Source organism: Capra hircus, chromosome 15 (assembly GCF_001704415.2).
Source record: "Capra hircus breed San Clemente chromosome 15, ASM170441v1, whole genome shotgun sequence".
Classification (NCBI taxonomy): Eukaryota; Metazoa; Chordata; class Mammalia; order Artiodactyla; family Bovidae; genus Capra; species Capra hircus.
In genome coordinates, this window is record NC_030822.1 from 37,254,994 (window position 1) to 37,273,331 (window position 18,338).

At 42.8% G+C, this 18,338-nt stretch overlaps 1 protein-coding gene across 2 annotated transcripts in view; it reads left to right on the forward strand.

Annotated features, from left to right (window-relative positions):
- PPFIBP2 (PPFIA binding protein 2) overlaps positions 1 to 18,338 on the forward strand; it is a 153,790-nt gene that overhangs the window by 44,063 nt on the left and 91,389 nt on the right. For both annotated transcript variants that reach the window (XM_005689726.3, XM_005689727.3), the window contains exon 3: positions 11,767 to 11,981. In XM_005689726.3, coding sequence (XP_005689783.2) covers positions 11,767 to 11,981 — 215 coding nt within the window. The remainder of the gene's footprint in view (positions 1 to 11,766; positions 11,982 to 18,338) is intronic.

Below are 18,338 nucleotides of genomic sequence, written 5' to 3' on the forward strand. Positions count from 1 at the left end.
AGTTGGACTGTGAAGAAAGCTGAGCACCGAAGAATTGATGCTTTTGAAGTGGTGTTGGAGAAGACTCCTGAGAGTCCCTTGAACTGCAAGGAGATCCAGCCAGTCCATTCTAAAGGAGATTACCCCTGGGTGTTCTTTGGAGGGAGTGATGCTAAAGCTGAAACTCCAGTACTTTGGCCACCTCATGTGAAGAGTTGACTCATTGGAAAAGACTCTGATGCTGGGAGGGATTGGGGGCAGGAGGAGAAGGGGACGACCGAGGATGAGATGGCTGGATGGCATCACTGACTTGATGAACGTGAGTCTGAGTGAACTCTGGGAGTTGGTGATGGACAGGGAGGCCTGGCGTGCTGTGATTCATGGGGTCGCAAAGAGTCAGACACAGCTGAGCAACTTAACTGAACTGAAGGAACAGACAAAGGAGTCAGATAGAAAGATCAAAGTATCAGCTTTATCATTAGTTTAATTGACTAGGAACCTTAACTGGACCTGAAGCCACAGTCAGGATCTTGAATCCACTCATCCTACACACTTCCTTGAATTGAATGTACTCCCAAACTTCTAGACTTCCATCTTGCTGGGGGTGGAGCTGGTCTCAGAAAGCTTCCTTGGAAGATAATGCCTGCATATGGGGACAGGCATCTCTAGGGAGAATTCCATCTTTTAGTTCTGTCATCAGGGGTATTCCTCTGTTGAGGAAGAGCTGTGTGAGGGGAGATAGGTGGAAACCATTCTCTCCTCCCACAGAAATATGGAGACTGGAATAGTACCCATAATAGCAATTCTTGATTTTTGCTAAGAATTTCTGTATGGCCTAGTCTATGGTCATTTTTGAAAAAAGGCTTTATATGTGCTTGAACACCATGTACTGTCTCTAGTGTTTAGCACATCATTGTTTATATGTCTTTTGGTATATCACCACTGAAGTTTTTATTTTGGGGCCTGCTTGATCTGTCATTTCCCAAGGGAGAGGGTCTTTTTTATACACTGTGTGATTTGGTTTGTAAATTTATATTTATGGTTTGATATATAGGGCTTCCCTGGTGGCTCAGACAGTGAAAAATCTGCCTGCTATGTGGGAGATGCAAGGGAGAGGGTTGTTTTTATACACTATGAGAATTAGTCTGTACATTTCTGTTTAGGATTTGATATGTAAGTTCATCAGTGAGAAGGCTTGTAATTTGCCTTTGTAGTACTCAGAACTGCTAAATTGTTCAGTTACAGGGGTCACCATTCACAGTCTGGTCTATAAGTTGTATTGGCAGCTATCCTTATTGAAGCAGTTTGGAACAATCCTTCTTTTTCTATACTGAACACAAGAGTTAGATGAGACTCATTCACTTCATGAACATTGACTAGAGCTAACTTGTAAAAGTATGTGGCCTGGTATTTTCGGTGTTGAAAAATATCAAATTATGATTCAACTTTTTATAGGTTTGTTCAAATGTTTTTTTAAATCATTTTATGCAGTGATTATGTGTATATGTGATTAGTCTTAATTTTTTTTTGATCAAAATACTTACATCAACGCACTCTCCTCTTTCACCACCATCAAGAGGCTCTTCAGTTCCTCTTCATTTTCTGTCATTAGAGTCTGATCATCTGCATATCGAGGTTGTTGATATTTCTCCTGGCAATCTTGATTCCAACTGGTGATTTATCCAGCTCAGCATTTCACATGATGTATGTATATAAGTTAAATAAGCAGGGTGACAATATAAAGCCTTATCATACTCTTTCCCAATTTTGAACCAGTCTATTGTTCCATATCCAGTTCTAACAGTTGCTTCCTGACTCACATACAGGTTTCTCAGGAGACATGAACGTGGTCTGGTACTCCCATCTCATTAAGAATTTTCATGATTTGAGAGAATAGCATTGAAACATATACATTACCATGTGTAAAACATTACCGTATGTACAACAGTGGGAGTTCATTGTAAGATGCAGGGAACCCAAAGCTGGTGCTTTGTGATAACCTAGAGGGGTGGGATGGGGAGGGAGGTCGGAAGTAGGTTCGAGAGGAAGGGGATATTTGTATACCTATGGCCAATTCATGTTGATGACACAAATGACATGAATGTGATGGTATGACAAAAACCATCATAATATTGTTAAGGCCATTCAGTTCAGTCACTCAGTTGTGTCCAACTCTTTGCAACCCCATGGACTGCAGTATGCCAGGCTTTCCTGTCCATCACCAACTCCTGGAGCCTACTCAAACTCATGTCCATCGCATCGGTGATGCCATCCAACCATCTCATCCTCTGTCGTCCACTTCTCCTCCTGCCTTCAATCTTTCCCAGCATTAGGGTCTTTTCCAATGAGTCAGTTCTTCACATCAGGTGGCCAAAGTATTGGAGTTTCAGCTTCAGCATTAGTCCTTCCAATGAGTATTCAGGACTGATCTCCTTTAGGATTGACTGGTTGGATCTCCTTGCAGTCCAAGGGACTCTCAAGAGTCTTTTCCAACACCAAGTTCAAATGCATTGATTCTTTGGCACTTAGCCTTCTTCATAGCTCAACTCTCACATCCATACATGACTAATGGAAAAACCATAGCTTTGACTAGATAGACCTTCGTTGGTAAAGTAATGTCTCTGCTTTTTAATATGCTATCTAGGTGAGTCATAGCTTTTCTTCCAAGGAGCAAGTGTCTTTTAATTTCATGGCTGCAGTCACCATCTGCAGTGATTTTGGAGCCCCCCAAAATAAAGTCTGTTTGCATTGTCATGTCATGTCACTGCATTAGTCTGCCCATCACTTTGCCATGAAGTGATGGGACCAGATGCCATGATCCTAGTCTTCTGAATGTTGAGTTTTAAGCCAACTTTTTTACTGTCCTCTTTCACTTTCATCAAGAGGCCCCTTAGGTCTTCTTTGCTTTCTGCCATAAGGGTGGTGTCATCTGCATATCTGAGGTTATTGATATGTCTCCCATCAATCTTGATTCCAGCTTGTGCTTCATCAAGCCCAGCATTTTGCATGATGTACTCTGCATAGAAGTTAAATAAACGGAGTGGCAATATACAGCCTTGATGTACTCCTTTCCCGCTTTGGAACCAGTCTGTTGTTTCATGTCCAGTTCTAACTGTTGCTTCTTGACCTGCATACAGATTTCTCAGGAGGCAGGTCAGGTAGTCTAGTATTCCCATCTCTTGAAGAATTTTCCACAGTATGTTGTGATCTACACAATCAAAGGCCTTGGTGTAGTGAATAAAGCAAAAGTAGACTTTTTTTGGAGTTCTATTGCTTTTTCGATAATCCAGCGGATGTTGGCAGTTTGATCTGTTTCTCTGCCTTTTCTAAATCCAACTTGAACATTTGCAAGTTCACGGTTCACATACTGTTGAAGCCTGGCTTGGAGAATTTTGAACATTACTTTGCTAGTGTGTGAGATGAGTGCAATTGTGCGGTAGAATTGAACATTCTTTGGCATTGCCTTTCTTTGGGATTGGAACGAAAACTGACCTTTTCCAATCCTGTGGCCACTGCTGAGTTTTCCAGATTTGCTGGCATATTGAGTACAACGCTTTCACAGCATCATCTTTTAGGATTTTAAATATTTGAGCTGGAATTCTCTCACCTTCACTAGCTTTGTTCATATTAATATTTCCTAAGGCCCACTTTACACTTCAAGATGTCCAGCTCTAGGTGACTGACCATACCATTATGGTAATCAGGGTCATTAAGGCCCTTTTTCTTTCCCTTATCTTCTTTCTTCAGGTGTTTCTAAACCTTCTCAGACAACCACTCTGCCATCTTGAATTTCTTCTTTGGGCTGGTTTTAGTTACTGCCTCCTGTACAATGTTATAAACCTCCATCCATAGTTCTTCAGGCCCTCTGTCTACCAGATCTAACCCCTTGAATCTATTTGTTACTTCCACTGTATAATGATAATGAATTTGATTTGGGTCATACCTGAATGGCCTAGTGGATTTCACTATTGTGTTCAATTTAATCCTGAATTTTTCAATAAGGAGCTCATGGTCTGAGCCAATCAGTTCCAAGTCTTGTTTTTGCTGACTATATCAGCAAAAGATGAGATTCTCCATCTTTGGTTGCAAATTATATAATCAATCTGATTTTGGTGTTGACCATTTGGTGATATGATCATGGTATCTGGTCCCGTCACTTCATGGCAAATAGATGGGGAAACAGTGGAAATAGTGACATACTTTATTTTCTTGGGCTCTAAAATCACTGCAGATGGTGACTGCAGCCATGAAATTAAAAGACACTTGCTCCTTGGAAGAAAAGCTATGACTCACCTATACAGCATATGAAAAAGCAAAGACATTACTTTGCCAACAAAGGTTCATCTAGTCAAAGCTATGGTTTTTCCAGTAGTCCTGTGTGGATGTGAGGGTTGGACCATAAAGAAAGCTGAGTGCTGAAGAACTGATGCTTTTGAACTGTGGTGTTGGAGAAGACTCTTGAGAGTCCCTTGGACTGCAAGGAGATCCAGTTTGTCAGTCCTACAGGATATCAGTCCTGAATACTCATTGTAAGGAGTGATGATGAAGCTAAAGCTCCAATACTTTGGCCACCTGATGTGAAGGACTGACTCACTGGAAAAGACCCTAATGCTGGGAAAGATTTGAAGGTAGGAGGAGAAGGGAATGACAGAGGATGAGATGGTTGGATGGCATCACTGACTAGATGGACATGAGTTTGAGCAAGCTCCACGAGCTGCTGATAGACAGGGAAGCCTGGTTTGCTGCAGTCTAGGTGGTCACAAAGAGTTGGACATGACTGAGTGACTTAACTGAATTGAACTGATTTGGTGATATCCACGTGTAGAGTCATCTCTTGTGTTGTTAGAAGAGGGTGTTTGCTATGACCAGTGTATTCTGTTGACAAAACTCTGTTAGCTTTTGCCCTGTTTTATTTTGTATTCCAAGGCCAAACTTACCTGTTATTCCAGGTATCTCTTGACTTCCTACTTTTGCATTCCAATCCCCTATGACAAAATGGTCATCTTTTTCTTTTTTGGTATTACTTCTAGAAGGTCTTGTAGGTCTTCATACAACCAGTCAGTTTCAGCTTCTTGGGCATCAGTGGTTGGGGCATAGACTTGGATTACTGTGATGTTGGATGGTATACCTTGAAAATGAACCAAGATCATTCTGTTGTTTTTGAGGTTGCATCCAAGTACTGAATTTCAGACTCTTGTTGACTATGAGGGCTATTCCATTTCTTCTAAGGGATTCATATCCACAGTAGTAGATATAATGGTCATCTCAATTAAATTCACCCATTCCTGTCTATTTTAATTCACTGATTCCTAAGATGTTGATGTTCAATGTTGCCATCTCCTGTTTGACCACATCCAATTTACCTTGATTCATGGACCTGACTTTTCAGGTTCCTAAGCAATATTGTCCTTTACAACATTACTTTACTTTCAACATTGTACTCTACTTTCACCTCTAGACATATCCACAGCTGAGCATCGTTTCCACTTTGGCCCAGTGGTTTCATTCTTTCTGGAGCTATTAATAATTGCCCTCCAGTCTTCCCCAGTGTTAACTCTTTGCAACCCCATGGATTATAGCTCGCCAGGCTCCTCTTTCCATGGAATTCTCCAGGCAGGAATACTGGAGTGGATAGCCATTCCCTTCTCCAGGCAATCTTCTTGACTCAAGTATTGAACCTGGGTCTCCTCCATTGCAGGTGGATTCTTTACCATCTGAGCCACCAGGGAATACACTGGACACCTACCAATCTAGGGGATTCATCTCCTGGTGTCATATCTCTTTTCCTTTTCATACTGTCCATGAGATTCTCTAGGCAAGAACACTGGGATGGGTTGCCGTTCCCTCCTCCAGGGGACCATGTTTTGTCAGAACTCTTCACTATGACCCGTCTCTCTTGGGTGGCTGCAAGCATGCTTGTAGCTTCATTCAGTTATCCAAGCCCCTTTGCCATGACAAGACTGTGATCCTTGAAGGGGAGTATATAGATAGGTATGTGCTTATTTCTCCATTTTAGGTTTTTGTTTCTTTTTAACTTTTTTTTTTTTAACTTGTTTTTGGTTTTGCCTTGCTGGCCTCTGTTGTATTGATCAAGTTGTTTTTATATCTCTGTTAGGAAGTCAAACATCTATTTCTGTATTTTTAATGCTCATCCTTACATTTTTAGTATGAATCCTTACCACAAAGGTGAAATACAAATATCTTTATAGAATAATTCTGTCTTCCTCTTCAGTAGTACATGAGTCTTAGAATGCTTTAATTCCCATCAGTGCCCCGTCTTCCATAGTTTTGTATTCTGGTATCATCTTTATTTATAGTCCCCCGAGTATTGTGCTATTTATTATTATTCATTGAACATTTATTTTTTATCAGATATCATAAAGCATTACTTGACCTCATCTTTATGAAAATTGTGAAAGATAAACAGTGTTGCTATCCCTTTTTTACAGACAGAAAATTGAGGCATAGAAAGATTAACTGGAAAGCATAATTAGGAAAAAATACTAAATCCAGTGAATCTCAAAATCCAAGATTTTTTTTATCATCCCGTATTTCATAAACTAGTCTTAGCTCTCAAAGAAAAATGTTGAAATAAAGACCTTAGGTCTAAGTAGTTGTCAGAGAATGTACAGGACATGTGGTCCAGTGGTCTCCATTCTGGGTCTTCAGTGGAGGTGTCTGATGGTGCCCAAGGGGCTGCAGATCTGTGTCTTGAGGGTGAAGCTGCAGCTCCTCTCTATTTCAAAGGCTCCGCCTGAGTAACAGCTGTCTATAAATACTCCTGTCATGTGCATTTTGTCATACTGTATACCACTGAAGAGCATCAAGAAGAAATGGAAAATAGTTCTGGAGGCCGAAAAATCTGAGATCAAGGTGCCAACAGGGTTGATTTCTGGTAAGACCTCTCTAACTGCTTGTGGACTATTTTTTTCTCACTGTGTTCTCACATGGTCTTTCTTCTGCTTGTCTTGGAAGAGAGACAGGGGGTGGCTGCAGCTGGCCCTGGGGAAACAGACCCTGGGTTCAACCACTCTTCAGAGCTGCCCCTCTCCCCTGCCATGTGGGTTTTTTAAACTGACAGTATTTATTTTGTTTAGTGAACAATTTAAACAACTTCTCTGACAGAATTGATTGTTCTATCCCCCTCCTTTTTAGCTGGTGCAGTTTTTCCTGCTTCATGAAGCAGATCTTTTAAAATCCCTTCAGAAATACTCTGCCAGTAATGAATTGCACGCATCACTTATGTGAAAAATGTCCTAATTTTATTCTTAAATCTTGAGTGGTAGTTTATCTTGTACAGATTATAGGTTGGTCGCTACCTGAAGATATTTTGTGGTCATCGGGACTTATTGCTGATGAGAAGTCTTTGACAGTCTAATTGTAGAATATCTTTTATCTCTGGTTGCTTTTAAATTTCTTTTATCTTTGTCTTCAGTTTCACTGTGTTGTTGCTAGGATTTGTTTTAATGTATCCCTTTGGGGACTCAATGTGTGTCTTTAAACTGAGAAGACTGAAGATTTTTTAAAAATTTTATTTATTTATTTTTGGCTGTTCTGGGCCTTTGTTGCAGCGAGGGCTTGTCTCTAGTTATGTTGCACGGGCTTCTCATTGTGGTGGCTTCTCTTGTTGCAGACCACAGGCTCTAGGGCGCTTCAATAATTGCAGCATGTGGGCTCAGCAGTTGTGGCTCCCAGGCTCTCGAGCGCAGGCTCAGTGTTTGTGGCTTAGCTGCTCTGCAGCATGTGGGGTCTTCTGGGATCAGGGATGGAACCTGTGTCTCCTGCTTTCGCAGGCACATTCACTGCCACCGAGCCACCAGGGAAGCCCGAATGAAGATTTTATCGGTGATAAATCCATAACCATTTTCTGTTTCGCCTCTGCTTCAATAGCTTCTTCCACCTTCCATTCCAGTAATTCTCTCATCTGTCTAACCTATGCACTTAATTTTCTAACCTGAGTAACTGTGTTCTTTGTGTTTTGGTTTCCAGTTGGTTCTTTTCCAAATTTCTGTTCTTTTCTCATGCTTTCTTGTCCTTTCATTAAAGTTTCTACATCTTCCTTTTTTACTTCCCTTTAGGTAAAACATATGTCCAAATATATTCCCAAATAGACAAGTACTCATAATATTTAGTCACATGTGTATTTACAGGCACTAATTTGCAGAAAATTACGAATTTTTTGTCTCACCAGCACATTTTAAATAATACTTTTATTCAAGCATTTTACCTTTATCCGAACATACTATTTCTGTCATTATAAGAGCTAGTTTCTGAATAAAAATATAGCATCCCAGAGCAGTTGAAGAGCATTTGGGGATGTCGATAAATGTAGAGGTGGGGCCTGAGAGTCTGCATTTGCACCACACTCCCAGGTAGTGCTGGAGCTACCAACATGTATCACGCTTTTGATGTGCAGAGTTTTAGAGTCCATATTTTAAATTTTAAGTCGTTGTAAACACAGCACTTTGAAAATTCACATACAAGGCTGTCATCAATTATTTCATCTCATGTCGAAGAACCTCATTTGTTTGATAAAGATCATTTTTAAAAAGTTTACCTTGTTTGTATGTATGTATCTCTGAATTGTATAACATATATCATGTAAATGAAGACAGGCTAAGTCGTCACGCTGCAGTAACAAACAGTCCCACAGTATCAGTTGCCTTGAAACAGCTTATACCACAAGTTCCCCCACTGCCCCAGGTCTGCTTAGGGCTCTGGTCTGTGTCATCATCTCTTTGGAACATGGGTCGATTCAGTTCCCACCATTGCCAGAGGCCAGAGCAAGTGAAAGAGATAAAAGGAATTGTGTTCTTGTTCCTAAAGACCTTCTTCTAGAAGTGACAATGTCACTTTTCATGTTTATTGGTCAGAGGAAGTCATGTGGCTGTGAGTAGCTTCAAGGGGCAGAAGGTTGTCCCAGTATAAGCTTAAGTGGAGGAGATCCAAAACATTTCTGAATAATCCTAATAACTGCTACACATACTTAGTTGCTTTTGAACATGACCATTGAAAGGCTTTCGATAAAATCCTATACTTGCATTTTGGGTTGTTTCATCTCCCCCTAACAATTACTGAATCTGTATTAAATTTTGGTTTTAATGTGCTTCAGATAAAAATTCTCAGGAGTGTCCTCTCTAAACCTCAAAACTTGGCATTGATTAATTTGATTTGCTGCTGCTGCTGCTAAGTCGCTTCAGTCGTGTACGACTCTGTGCGACCCCATAGACGGCAGCCTACCAGGCTCCCCTGTCCCTGGGATTCTCCAGGCAAGAACACTGGAGTGGGTTGCCATTTCCTTCTCCAATGCAGGAAAGTGAAAAGTGAAAGTGAAGTCGCTCAGTCCTGTCCGACTCTTAGCGACCCCATGGACTGCAGCCTACCAGGCTCCTCCGTCCATGGGATTTTCAGGCAAGAGTACTGGAGTGGGGTGCCATTGCCCTCTCCGTTTCATTTGCTAGTCAATGGTTTCCACTTAAACTGCACACTGGAATCACCTGGGGAGCTTTTCGTTATCCCAGATCAGCCTCAGACCAATCAAACTAGAACCCTGGAGGCGGGACTCTGGCATCTGTAGAGGATTTCAGTATGTATATAAAACTGAAGCCCTTTGTGTTAATCTGTCTTCTCCAAAGAATGCTTTATTGTTCAAGATAAAGTAATTGAGAGATTGCCCCCAAAGAGAAACCTTATTAGGGCTTGAACAGGAGGTGAGCTGCTGTTTTCTGAGAGGCATTTTAGGGGTCAACATCTTGCCTTCTGTTACTGTCACTTCTGTATTGTTTTGTTAAACCCAGGTATGAGGGTATGCAGTTGCTTAATTGTTGCATCTGATAGTCCTGTTTCCGTGTGTTTCCCTCTGTGACAGTAGTTTTTCCGAAGCAGTCCGTTGGCTGTAGAGAAACTGTGTGGCATGTGGAATTGGGTCTTCTGGGTAATTGTTACCTTTGCTAGTGGTAGGCCTAAGGAGTTTCACCATTTTTGGACCATTTTCTGAGCCTATATATTGATGTAAATTGTAAAGAAATAAAAATTAAAGCCTTTTATGTATGTACACATTACATGCAAAAATGGACACAGATACACACGCACTCATACACCTTTACACACATATACAATAGTTGAATAGTAAGAAAAAAATCCCAAGGCTTTGGGGGCAGGGAGTGGCCCGCAGAATGGAAGGGACTCGTCCAAGGCCTCACTGATAGAAAGTGAATGAAAATCAGTCTTCCCACATACTTCTGGCCTGACTTATCCTACATTTGTAAATGCGTGTGTGTGTGTGTGTAGGAGTGTGTTCAGGATGGAGAGGCATGACTTAGCATTTGTTTAGAGACTGGTGGTCTTGCTCCACTTCTGTCCGTTTTCTTTCCTGAAGTTTTTGACTGTGACCTTTCCTAGGCAACTCTTAATTGGATTTGTAGAAGCCAGAAAGTGGTGAGCACACATCAGAGTTGGGGTAACGGGGCCATCTCCTAGCTCCCCAGAGCCACGGACTTGTTTGTGGATTGTGATCCACAATTCCCTCTAACCTGCACTTTCAGAAAGCAAACCAGCAATCTAAAAGTAATTGTTTCCTTCTGTGTGGATTTCTCATTCCAAAGACTGCCATGGCAAGTAGGAAGTTGGCTTTGAAAAGAGTAGAGGAACCTGGAATTAGACGACAGGCCTGCAGTGTAACCGTGGATGTGGTGGCTCTACAGCCCACATTTTCCAGCAAGAGTCCTGATTTCAAATATTTTATTCTGTTGGCTTTATAAACAATTCAAATGCCCTAGGAATTCCACCATGAACCATATTTTCTAAAATGTTTCTTAACTGATGAAAGAAGCACAGAAATCCTTTGTTAGACTCTGTTGCCCCAGTTTTGGTTTAGAAAATATATCACCATCTATGCAAAGAAGAGGTTTTTTTCTTCTTCTGTTTTAATGGTGGGGTTTAGAAAGGCAAACACAGTCCTATTTGGGACATACCAATTTAGAAAAAGCTGACCCAGTATCCCAGATCTCTGTGGAAATCCAGGCATTCTTGCTCTTAGCTATTCATCCAAGCATATATACAGACATTCAGCCAGTTCCCCTCACAGTCTACTGGGCAGGGGGCATGATAACTGTGTCAGCCAATGATAACAGGGGCTCTGCCCTCAGAGACTTCACAATCCATGAAGGGAGATGAAATATGGATACACACAGTGTTAAATACAAGTCAAAGGTGTGAGTGTATCAGAGGATATAGAATCACCCAACTGGGAAGATCTAGAAAGATTTTGATTGACTCCTCCTCACCAGATCCCACACAGCATCACTTCCTCTGCATCCTGTTGGTCAGAGCAAGTCACTAGACCAGCCCAGAGTGAGGATCCACCTTGGGGTGAGGGGGGTGGAATGGGCATACAAGGATGTGCGGCTCTCTGTGCATACAGTTTACCGCTTTAAGTTCAAAGACATATTTATTCATCTCACAGCTGGGGACTGGCGTCTCACTGTTTTAGCACACAAGTACTTAGTCACAGGTAAGGTCTGGCTGTGCCCTCCCGCTTCTCTGAGCATGTGAGGTTCCCCCAGCCAGTCACAATGGGCGCAGTCATCTCCTCTCTCGTGCCCAACCCAGGATGAAAGATGATTTCTGCAAAGTTCACTTTGTGAGTGATTCTGCGAGATGGAAGTGGCCATCTAGTCTTCTGATCCGTCCCTCTCCCCTCCCTTTTCACCAACTTTGCTCTTTACCAGTTCCTTGCCCATGGCATCCACCATTCTTACCCGGATTCCCACCTCTCTCTTGTTCCAGGAACTAAAACAGGGGCAGATATTAGCGATGGTACCTGTGAGCCTGGACCGGCCTCCCCAGCCTCCTACATGAACCCCTTCCCGGTGCTCCATCTCGTCGAGGACTTGAGGCTGGCCTTGGAGATGCTGGAGCATCCTCAGGAGAGGGCAGCCCTCCTGAGCCAGATCCCGGGCCCCACAGCTGCCTACATAAAGGAGTGGTTCAAGGAGAGCTCGGTGAGTAGGCCCACGGCCTGGGTGGGGGAGCACAGTCATGGGGCCCGTGGAATGCCATCAGGTTTATCCGAGGTGCCCTAGCTCCTCCTCTTCAGGACTCCGTCGATAGTCTCATCCCCATGCCTTCCTCTGAACACTGATGAATTCTTTATCATGTTCATGATATGTGTTGTTCAATATTTTCGTTACGTAGGCTGTCAACCTAGGGTTCTGTAACATGCCCATGCCAGGGTGGTAGGGAGAATAATGATCTTCTGAAGATGCTTACATCCTGATTGCCAGAACCTGTGAATAAGTTTCCATATGTGGTGGAAGGAATCAGGTGGAATTAAGGTTGCTAATCAGCTGAACTTAAAGTGGGAAGAGTGGTCTGAGTTATCCAGGTGGCGTCCTTGTAAAAGGAAGGGGAGGCAGAAGAGTCAGTGTTGGAGTGATGGGATGGGCGAAGGACTCACACCCCCACCCCCAAACCGCTGCTGGCTTTGAAGATGGAAGGGCCAACAACCAGGGGACACAGGCAGCCACCAGGAGCTGGAAAACTGGCCTCTCCTCCAGAAAGGAAAGCAGTCTTACCCACAGCTTGATTTTAGCCCAGTAAGAACCATTTTAGACTTCTGACCTCCAGAACTGTAAGATAATGAATTTGTGTCCTTGCAAGTCGCTGAGTTTGTGGTAATTAGTTACAGCAGCAACCGAGATTGCCCACAGAGGAAGGTGAAGGCTCCTGGGTGGGTCTTGGGTGGGCCTGTTACAGTTCTGGTTTGCAGACCAGCTTCTCATCCCTTCCCTGCATGAAGACGGTTCTTGGTGGTTCTCTCAGACTGATGATAGAAGCCCCCACCTGCTTCTCCACAGGCTCTTTTTATTTATTTGCTGCTTTATTTTTGGCTGTGTGCGGTCCATTGCTGCGTGTGGGCTTTCTCTAGTTGTGGTGATGGGGGCTAGGGCTACCCTCTAATTGTGTGTGGGGGCTTCTCATTGCCGTGGCTTCTCTTGTGGAGCACGGGCTCCAGAGCATGTGGGATCAATAGTTTCGTCTCGAAGGTTCTAGAGGGAGGGCTCAGTAGTTGTGGCTCATGGAATTAGTTGCCCTGCAGCATGAGGGATCTTTCCAGACCAGGGATCAAACCCATGCACTGGACTACTGGGGAAGCCCTCCACATGCTCTTTGAACTAGGTTGGAAATTGCCAGGAAATGGCTTAGGTAGGTTGGTCCTCTTTTTCCCCAGCTAGAGGATCCCCTTTGCCTCCCTAGAGAGGCATGCCCAGGCTGTTACTGTATTTGCTTTATGATGCTGGTCGTGGCTTCTGCCCTGTCCCATCTGACCATCTGCTGCTCACCTCTTTGTGCGGCTGCGACTCTCTAGCTCACTTTACTCCTGGCATGGACATCTATCCCTCCTTGCAATCCTGCTAGCACTGACTCAGGCTGCAGTGTTTACAGAAAATTTTATGAAGCCTCAAGAAAATGATACAGGTTCATAATTCATTGGCCTGAAATCCTTGGGTCTAGATGCATTTTAGAACTCAGAGCTTATTAAACTTTAGAAAGGTGAGACGGTGCACATGTATTGGATAATATGTACCATTTCTAGCCAGTGCAGGGCAGGAAACACTGAACATTTTTTCAGCAAAACTTGTGAATATCTGCATGAAGCAGGATAAAGACAGACTATCAGTACATAATTTGCAGTGACTATGTATATTTACCTTGCACAGATGTGCCTGAATTTATGTAGCCATTCCTCTAATGTTGAATTGAGATGATGTGGCATTGCTTAGAGACTGTCTTTGTCTAGAAATATTTATCTCTAAATATTTTCTTCAGATGGACTCGTGAAAGTAGAATAATAGTTAAAGCAGGCTTAACAGATAAAATGCAGAATGTTCCATTAAGTTGGAATTTTAGATAAATGATATTTTTTAATAAGTGTGTTTCATGCAGTTTGCTAAGTCTGGCAAACTCTGATCAAAGGTATTAATATCTTTAAGCCTTGTGACACATTTTTTCCAAACTGCTTTTCAGAAAGATTTTGCCCATTTATATTTTCTTTGGCAGGGTTTGAGGTACATCCTGATCAACAACAAGCACTAAGATCGAAAAAACAGCTAATTTCATAGGAAAAAGAGTTTCATTTTATCTTTCCATTTCCTTGTTTAGTAGAAAGGCTGAATTTTTAAATAAGCTTATTGATATTTATTCTTCTGTATGGTTTCCAAACTTTTGATCTCATACCCCAATATGAAAAAAGAAATTCATTCTCCAAATGTACATATTCATATATGGAGAATTGTCTTAATATATGTAAGTTATAAAACATAGTCCCAGTAGAAGATCCTTTTTAAAAGACCAGTTAAGAAAATAGTTTTAATATTTTCTTCACATACACAACCCAGCGATTATTTTGAGTCTCTTGGCTGTGCCTGCTGTAGTCTGATCTGTTAGCATCTGTATTCTTGCCTCCCTGACCCTATTTGGGTTTTAGTGCTTTTCTTATATTTAATGACTTTTTACTGGCTCTTTGCTTTGTGGTATTCCTTTTCCTCACTTTCGTTTTTAAATGTTGTTTTTGGTGGGTTTTTTTTTTTTTTATTATAAAAGAATTGTAATTTTATCAGTCTTTCCTATTTGAGCTTCTTTTCTTTCTAGAAAGGCCCTACTTGACCAATAATATTCACATGTATACTCTCCCCAGTAGGTTTATAGTTTGATTTCTATTCATCTGCAGTCTTTTTAGAAATAAGGATCTAACTTTTATAATTTACCAAAAGAGATTCTTAAAAAACTATTTTGGATCTAAAAGTAGTCGTGGTGGTGGTTGGTTTTGCAAGATCCATCCCAGAAAACAGCTTGCGTTCAGATTTGCAGATCTGTTTTGGTGCCTCTTTATAACAGTTGGGGAAATGCTTGCCTTGGGATAGATGTTTCTAAAAGTTGTTGCATTCATAAATCTTTTGGAGTAATTATGGCCATCAGCAACCTATGAGTGGTGTACTTTGGGGGGAGCGGGTCAAAAGTTCATATAAACATTCCAAGATACCAGGGCTGGTTGTTAGGGTTTTGATTCTGGATGGAGACCACCTGTGTGTATTTTCGTTTTCCCAGATTTAAAGTCATTTTACAAGCTGGTGCACACACAGTCCATAGCGGGTCTTATCTGTATGGAAATAGAATTCAAGGCAGTGAACAAACCCACAGCTCCTCTTCAGATTAATTTTAGATTGCCTTAGGTTGGTACTTTCATTTATTTATTTAAAATGTTATTTGTTTACTTTTGGCTGCACTGGGTCTTTGTTGCTGTGTGTAGGCTTTTTCTGTTTGTGGTGAGGGGGGCTACTCTCTAGTTGCCATGCGTGGTCTTCTCATTGCGGTGGCTTCTCTTTGTGGAGCCTGGGCTCAGCAGTTGTGGTGCACGAGCTTAGCTACCCCGTGGCATATGGAATCTTCCCAGTCCAGGGATCAAACCCTTGTCGCCTGCATTGGTGGGCAGATTCTTAACCACTGGACCACCAGGGAAGTCTAGTTTGATACTTTTAATTAGAAGGTATTGCTGTTCAAATTGTAGTTCATGGACCAGCAGCTTTGGCATCCCCTGATAGCTTGTCTTAAAGAAAAAAAAAAAAGCTAGACTTTGCCTCTCCCCTCCCCAATCCACTGTATCATTTCCAGGTGATTCATATTCACTTTAAAGTTTGTAAAGCACTGCCTTAAACCAGAGACTCACCCAAATTATTACCCTCCCCACCCCCACAAAAAAGACACACAAAAACACATGTGACTCAGAAGTGGAACTAATAAGATAGCTTAAAGCCAGGCTCTCATTTCTCATTCATGGTATCTTGGATATTTGCACTGTTCTCCTTCGTCATAAACGTCAGTTGTCATAATCTGGCCTAGCATGACCCAGCCCTGCCTCATGACATCTGTCAGTGGGGATTCTTTCTCAATAAAATATGAACAGTAAGGAGGTTTATATCTCACTAACATTATATGTTATGTTACTAACATATAACTAAGAATACATGTATTAGTTATATGTAACGAATAAATGTCCAGGGGATGGGTGGTCCCAGGGTTAAATCAGTGGCTCTGGGATGACATTATAGACACTGACCTTTCTTATCTTTCTCCCTCCCCATCCTCAGGGGTTGGTTTTTCTTCAGGCATGTCCCCTAACACAGGGGTCCCCAACCTCTAGGCTGCAGACCAGTACTTCCTATCAGATCAGCAGTGGCATTAGGTTAGAAATAAAGGGCACATAAAGGTAATGAGCTCGAATCATTCTGAAACCATTCACCCCACCCTCACCAATGGAAAAATTGTCTTCCATGAAATTGATCCCTGGTGCTAAAAAGGTTGAGGTACTGCTGCCCTAAGAAGTAAGGCAAGCTGCAAGAAGGCTACTTGCATCTCTGGGCAGCCTCCCTTCACACAGATAGTTGTGTCCAGAGGTAGAACATGTCCTCTTCTTATAAACTGGGGAGGAAAACCTCTATGTGAAACCTCCCAGCAGCTTCCCATATGGTCCCAGTGGTCAAGGTTTGTTTGCATGTGCGTACCCTAGCTGCAAGGGAGGCTGCCACTCTCATCACAGCGGAGGGGAACCTCTGTCAGGTAGGAACCAAGAAGTAGGGGAAACGAATGGCCCTTAGGAAGAGAGCTCACGGTGACTGCCACACATCCTTTAGGTTTGATGTTAGTCTTCTTGTTGACTGACAAGTTCATGTTTTCTGTGTATGTGTGTTAACCCCCGAAGGAGAGAATCTCATTGACCTAATTCAGAATTTTTGGACTAAGTCCTCCAAGTATATGAAGAAATATCAAATGCAAAAGAAATAGAAATTAAAGACATTCTCACTTACACTCAGCTATGGACTAGCTGCCTTTGGGTCAGGTGTCTACCCAAAGGCCAGTAATTAGCTGTGGTGAGAGGGGAGAGGATCATATGGTAGGAATCACAGTCTTCTGTTCATCAGTAGCTGCAACGGGGATCTTCAGGCTCAGATGATGGCGACTGTAGTGCACAGAAACAGGGGCTGCTGAAGGGGCCATGGTGGATGTCGGGGAGTGGTTGGTGGTTACAGCAAGCAGCAGACTCGTCCTGGGCCCCTGCCCTTACGTCTTAAGTGGTGAGGGAGCTCTGGTCCTAGTGCACTGTGGTCAGAAAGACTGTCTATGGGCAGCTGTGTTTCTTTACAGTGGGGCTGGTTCCTCCTCTGCTGGGTGCTGGCAGGGGTGGGCACAGTGGCCATCAGCAGCAAGGATCCTTGGCCTGGAAAAAGTTATAAATAGGCCAGACTTGTGGTAAAGATACAAGTGGAACAGAACTGCCCAGGATTCAGGGGTACTGGATTGTGAGCATATTTCCAGAGCTTCGGGGCCTAAAATAGGATCCTCCCTTTCTGGGCAGAAGAGTAGGCTTTAGGTCTGGAAGTGTGTGTGGCGGGGGTGGGGTGGGGGGGCTCTCTATGCTGGAGACCCTCTGGGGCTTCAGTGATAAAAGGAACGAAGGGCCTGGATTCCCTTGTTCTAGGAGCAGTGCATGCTCAGTCGTGTCTGACTTTTTGTGACCACATGGATTCCTCTGTCCATGGAATTCTCCAGGCAAGAATACTGAGGACCTTGCTGACCCAGGGACTGAACCTGTGTCTCTTGCATCTCCTGCATTGGCAGGTGAATTCCTGACCACTGAGCCACCTGGGAAAGGAACAGTACTGTTGCCCAACCAGATCTGTTTGTCTGACACACAGCAAGTCAAACACTGAGGTACCATAGTTTACAGCCAAGAAAGAGTTTATTCTCAAGGTAGCTGAGAAGACAGGAGACTCTGTCTCAGATCTGCCTCACTGAAGGTGAGGGAGCTGGAGTGTTTATGGGATGAGCAGGGTGGTCTTAGGGGAGAGGTAACTGTGAGGAAATCCGTGTTCTGTGCAGGTGTGTCTGGGCTCACGTTTCCGCATGTTGGAGGTGGAGACCCTTAGCATCATCTGAGGGTGGAGTTCTCCAATCCTCTGACGTCAAAAGGCCATTCATTCAGACATCTGCACAGACTCAGCTTTAGGCTGGTGTCAACCAGCCCCTCAGGTAATGATTCCAAGTAATTGGAAAACAGCTGGGCTGCGTGAAGCTGGAAAGATATGCTATTAAAGGGAGGAAAATAGAAGGAAAGGAATAAACCAAGTCAGCTTAATCGAGGAGGGCAGTTTATAAGCAAAAGAGTTTTAACAAGCTATTCCCTTATCTGTTGTTCTATAAGACAAATTCAGGAATTTCTATTATTAGCTTCTGTAAACTCTGTGGGGCACAGTTTCAGTACCTGTGTCTGAACTCTGGGCTTATCCTCAAAGTAGGTGGCA